The sequence below is a fragment of the Penaeus chinensis genome, chromosome 41 (assembly GCF_019202785.1).
Source record: "Penaeus chinensis breed Huanghai No. 1 chromosome 41, ASM1920278v2, whole genome shotgun sequence".
Lineage (NCBI taxonomy): Eukaryota > Metazoa > Arthropoda > Malacostraca > Decapoda > Penaeidae > Penaeus > Penaeus chinensis.
In genome coordinates, this window is record NC_061859.1 from 8,180,919 (window position 1) to 8,187,397 (window position 6,479).

General features: G+C 35.1%; 1 protein-coding gene across 1 annotated transcript in view; it reads left to right on the forward strand.

Annotated features, from left to right (window-relative positions):
* The first annotated feature begins 2,267 nt into the window (after window positions 1–2,267).
* The window catches only part of LOC125047549, a 15,232-nt gene continuing 11,020 nt past the window's right edge, over window positions 2,268–6,479 (forward strand). The window contains exons 1-5 of the mRNA XM_047645823.1: window positions 2,268–2,279; window positions 2,417–2,571; window positions 2,869–2,986; window positions 5,015–5,049; window positions 5,137–5,523. Of these exons, the coding sequence (XP_047501779.1) occupies window positions 2,268–2,279; window positions 2,417–2,571; window positions 2,869–2,986; window positions 5,015–5,049; window positions 5,137–5,523 (707 nt within the window). The remainder of the gene's footprint in view (window positions 2,280–2,416; window positions 2,572–2,868; window positions 2,987–5,014; window positions 5,050–5,136; window positions 5,524–6,479) is intronic.

Here is a 6,479-nt window from a genome sequence, read left to right on the forward strand (position 1 = left end):
TCCTGGTTTCATGTTTCATCCCGCGGCTCAGAACACATGTTCACCGACGAACATACCATGGGTGTTCAACAAGAACACCCATGTCTAGTAGGACTGGAACGTCAGGGTTTACTGGAAACCTCCTATGTGTTTCATTTCACACAGCTAAAAGAAAAAAACGCGTTGCGTACACATGCACAGATATATTTATATCATATTTCAGAAATTGCTGAATAGCCGATGCCTCATCGTAAAGGAACACTCGCACACACGCACACGCACACGCATACATACACACACTACACACGCACGCACGAACGTACGAACGCGCGCACACACACACACACACACACACACACACACACACACACACACACACACACACACACACACACACACACACAGACAAACACACACGAGCGCGCGCACACACACACGCAGGCACGCACATATATATGCGTGTGTTTGTGTTTGTGAAAATGAGGCCTTGAGGTTTTCTTTTGAAACAAAGGAAACTGTTAGTGTTCAGCCTTACATCCTTACACAATCGGAATCAAACTAGGTATTATATATGAAACATGGCATTAGCCCTTTCCTGTGAGATGAGATCTATGTTCGTGTTAGCTGAGTCACGCATTTTTCATTTTTTATGTGCGCTTCGGCTTAAAAAAATAATAATAATAATATGACGAAGATGCTAAATGTACAAGTTAGTGTAAATGTATTTCCGTAAGGCTTTAAAAATAAGCTATCGGTTATGATCCCAAACTAAAATTCTATGAAATTTATTACATGTACATGTTTCCACCTTGAGGCCGAAAAAACGTTTGTTTTTAAGGATGCGCCTAAAAAAGGAATAAAGGCAAATAAAAGGTTGGTAAACAACATATGGCTCAATTTGTTTCAATAACTAAAACTAGGTTTATAACATCTGTATTATAATTCACAAGATGAATAAAAAAAATAGTCAATGTATCACCTGTTGCATGATTGCGTAAGTTCGATCACTCATGCTGTTCAGTGTTCTTGTTGTGATGTTCGAGGCAGTGTCTTGGGTGTTCCTGATTCAGATACACACCAGGTAGAGAACACACCAACGGGCATTTCTATTCCGTCTTTAAGCTGATTTTCTTAATAGTGTGTGTGTATGGCCGTGTGCATTTTGTTGTGGGTGTTTTCGTGTTTGTAATGATAGGCACAAAAACACCCAATATCATACATAGTGAAGGCGTGATGAAATCGAACGTAAAACAAACTTTGGCAATACGTGGTGGTGTGTTTTACTGTATCAGTGTCTCTTTTTTTTTTTTTTTTTTTTCTGAACAGTGCTACTCATAGTTCATGTGCTGAAGATTTTGCACTCCCGACAATTTTGATTATATCTCCACATATCGGATCAGCAAAACCAAACCATCCAGAAAAGGTATAAATGCCAATGAATTATTCGACAGTTTATCCTATATGAAACTAGTTATCGATGCACTCTATCTGACGAACGCGATGAAGATATCATTTCCAAATGTCAAACACATATTTTTAATGGTTCGACGGTAAACATTAATAACGCGTTCACATTGAAGAATAATTTGGGTTATAAAGTGAATGAATAAGTTAAAAGTTGAAAAGATAGCAAGGCTTTGCTAGCCGGGAAGTGAGAACGAAGGTGAGGGAGGCGAGAAGTGATCGTTCCTCTGTTTGTTTTTATGGGTAACGATTAAGATCCGACCATTCATGAGAGAATACTGAAAAGTCTGACATGAAAATCCAAAAACTCAAGGAAGAGGTGGAAGAAGTAGAAACCAAGATTGGCAACGATAGCAAAATCGAAGCAAAGAATCTGCATGAAATTATGAAGTAATCAAAGTACAGGAGACTGTTAAGCAGGCTGAAAGCAATTTGTAAAGCAGCCAGTCTCAAATAATGGATGAGGCAAAAATGACAGCTACATATGCCGATGTATCTAAAGTAAAGGAAAATGTAAATTAGATTTTTAAAAAGGTAAAAAAAAGACATCAAGATCACAAAGGAAGAAATAAAGACACAGCTGGCAGAGACGACAAAGAAAAATGAATTAAAGTCATACTTGAGCAGGACGTAATAAATATTGCTAATTTGGTTGATGTAAACAAGAATAGTCATACTGGGACATGAAGAAAAAGTTGTAGAAGGAATCGAACGATACAACGAGGACAACAAATTGACCGTCAATATCTCAGGGTCATAAACAGGAGGCTGGGATTATTCGAATAGGGAAAGACACGCCCTTTAAAAGTGACTTTCACGAATAAATGGTAACTGATGTAATAAAGAAGGCTAAAGTCCTGGCCACGCACGAAAAAATATAATGAAATTTTAACTGTCGGAACCAAAATGTGAAGAAAAAACGAAAGATTATATAGAAATAGTTTATACAAATATAGATGACTTGTGTTCGAAGTTACTAGAACTAGATACAGTTAGTGAAATTGATAAACCAGATGCAGTGTGCATCACTGAATCCAAACTGGGTCCCTCCGTAGATATGATATTAGGACTTAGAGACTATAATATTTGGAGAGAAGTAGGACAAATGGAAATGCAGGAGGGGTTGAAGTACTTGAAAAACACGTTATGATGTGAAATAAACAATTTGGTTTAGGGAAGAAAGATTCTGCGGAGCAAATCTCCTATTTCTATGATAGAGTTTCTGAAATATTACAAAAAAGAGTCTCAAGACTATTATGGGAATTAGAACACCTAGGTCGAGTGAAAGGCAAACTCCTAAAATGTGAATGGAAGACTTTCTTCATGAAAGATGAGAACCGTAATTAGAGGGAAGCACTCTACATGGCGACGAGTACCTAGCGGAGTGCCTCAAGAATCGATCTTGATTATGTTTACTATTTTCAGCTGTGATTTAAGCCTGGGTAGTTATCTTAATATGTTTGCAGACGACGCTAAATTGCATAAATGGATGTCTTATGCCAATGCCTCCAAAGTGAAATCGAACACTCATTCATGTGGAGTTGTACTTGGAAACTGGAATTAAACACCAATAAATGCCATTTAGTCAAGTTCGGAGAGTAAATCGAGAGTAAGTGTCCACTATACCAATACAAATCAAGAGACGTAATATTAAACCCCGCTGATAAAGATAAAGACCTTGGAATAATCATAAACAGACGCCCAATTGATGACATAAATAACAAGGTCCATAAAATGCTAGGACTGATTGCCAACACGAAGAGGGTATTTGCGCATGTAGGCGAAGTTATTACAGCCATCAAAAGACTTAGTCCAAAAGTATGGTGCAGTGGTATGGAGTCAACGCTAGAGAAAGGATATGGATAAACTGGAAAGAGTTCAGAGAGCAGCCACAAGATGAGCACCTACTCTAATGTGAGCTACGAAGAAAGGACTTACTACTTTGGAAGAAGGAAGAAAAAGGGGAGACATGATTATGATGTTCAATTATGTTACAGGTAGGGTAAAGTTAGACAAAGATGACTTTATAGTTTGAACACAAGAAAGACGAGAGGACACAGTAAAGAATTGAAAGCAAAAAGAGGAGAAAAGAAATGTCAAAAGTTCATTTTCCCAAACAGAACTATTGAAACATGGAATAATCCTCCAAATAACGTTCTGTGTGCCAGAGATGTTCATCATTTTTTTTTTTTCCGATGACTAGATGAGAACAACCACGTAAGAACGCCGATACATACACACACACGCACACAAACACGTACACACACATACACACATATATTTTTATAAAAGTATATATATATATATATATTACATATATACATATTTGTTTATATATGTATAATATGAATATATATATATGTACATATATATATATACACATACATATATACATGTACATATATATACACATATATATATATCTGTGTATATACACATATATACATATATACATATATACATACACAGGTCTCAGTTACGAGAGAAATATATATATATATATATATATATATAGAGAGAGAGAGAGAGAGAGAGAGAGAGAGAGAAGTATATATATAAATTTATATATACATAGATATATAAATATATATATATGCACACACATATATATACATACATATATAGATAGATATAAATATATACATATAAATGCATATATACATATATGTATATATACGTATATATTTTTTTTCTAATAATTATTAGAATAGTTAAAAATAAGAATAATTTTATCATATTCCATTTGCTACATTTGTTATTTGTGAGGCGACAAGCTGCTTGTTTTATTTTTATTTTAAATTATCATCCACTGGCAGTTCGCGGGAACTGAACGCGGGTTTATATATATATATATATATATATATATATATATATATATATATATATATATATATATATATAAGGTGAGAGAAAGAAAGAGAAGGAGAATGAGATTTATGTGTATATTTATATATGTGTATGGGTGTGTGTGCGTGTATGTATATACACACACACACACACACATATGTGTGTGTATATATATATATATATATATATATATATATATGTTTGTGTGTGTGTGTGTGTGTGTGTGTATACACAGGTATGTGTGTGTGTGTATATATATATATATATATATATATATATATATATATATACATGCATGCATACACAAGTGTGTATAATATACATATGATATATATATATATATATATATATATATATATATATATATATATATATATATATATATGCATGCATGCACAGGTGTGTATAAATATACATATGATATATATACATACGTATATATTCATATATATGTATATATATATATATATATATATTATGATATATATATATATATATGTGTGTGTGTGTGTGTGTGTGCATGTATGTATGTATGTGTGTATGTTTGTGCGTGTGTATGTGTATGTGTGTGTATATATATGTATGTATATATATGAATATATACATATGTGAATATATATTAATTTGAATATGCATATACATACATATATATATACATATATGTATACTTTTACAATTTTCCATGTGCCTATACTCTTATACTAATTCAAAAACTTTTTTTCAGATACAAGAGTGCGCCATGTGGGTAAATCAGCAAAGGTAAGTTTACATGCAAATGAATCTTCCCTCATAACCATGAAATAAAAACACATTTTTTTCTCTGTCTCTCTCTCTTTCTGTCTGCAGATATTTCTTCACGTGTTGCGTTTCTGTGGTCACCGTTATGTACGGGCTCAACCTTTATCTGCAAGGGAAGTCGATTAACAAGAGAGCGAGTCCGAAGAGCAGAACTATAGCTTTCATCCCCATGAGACAGCTAATGCAAAACAATCACAGTAACAATACAGTCGATGATATCTTGGAAGAGCACCTTGATTCAGTCCCCACTTCCTGCACGTGCGCCTTAGCACCCTTGCAGCACGAGGAGCTCTACAACGAATACCTTTCTCAACCAATCTCGTGGTTGAACCTGAGTACGAGACAAGTGCTAGAGAAGCAGCATCCGAACTTTCCCTTGGATCTACTTTCAAACGTTAACAGAGGCTGGTGTGATCTTCTACCATCTCCTATTGAGTAAGTCTGAGAATAAGATGCGTTTTGTCCTGAGGGTTAAAGTCAGCCTATATAAAATTCCAAGGTAATTTAAAAGATAGGTAGCACCACTCACACTTAGACTATTCTGACAGCTGTTTATGATGTGGAACACCTTTTTACCATGCAGCAAAGGGGGAATTTTTGTCTTCCGTCTAGAAATTATACCAAATGAATTACACAATTGTTTATGTATCTAGCCATGTTTGGCACTACAATTCATCCTCACTGTCTAAATGCGGTAATGCCAGTTAGCACTATTACACCTTTCAAGCATTATGGTATAATGCGATTAGAGATCTTCACTATAATCTTGACAGCCGTCCAAAATACGTCAATAGTGATATGAATGGGAAAAAAAATCCCTATAAAAAATCCCTATTAATATCTACAGTAAATTATAACAAGTGGGCTAGGCTAGGCCCGTAAGTTACCAACTGGGATTTTCATCGAGAATAAGTGATGTTACCCATTTAATAAGTACCTTAGAAAATGCCAGTAAGGTTGCAACCATGTGATTATGTGTCATATCATTTTTACGATTCGCTCAGTCATGGTGCGTGGTGAAGATAAAGAGTCTTCCTTTCCTCTCACGTGGGTGTGTTTGGCTGAAGGCATATCCTGGTGGAGTGGGTTGGAAAGTAGTACGGGCTGGACAGAGGCAAGAAGCTTCGAACATGGGCCCAATGGCCACCGGATAAAGTCATGGGACAAACACAGGTCACAGATGAAACGTGTTTGGAATTCTCGTGCTTTGGGAGTATGTTGTGACATCGTTCGGTGACAGCAAGTGCAGTTTACAAGCACAAAGTTGTGTCTGCTTATAAAAAGAGAAAAGGGAAGAGAGGCATGGATGAAGATACATTGTATGCAGGTGTGAGTGTGTGTGAGCTTATGCTTATATATATATATATATATATATATATATATATATATAT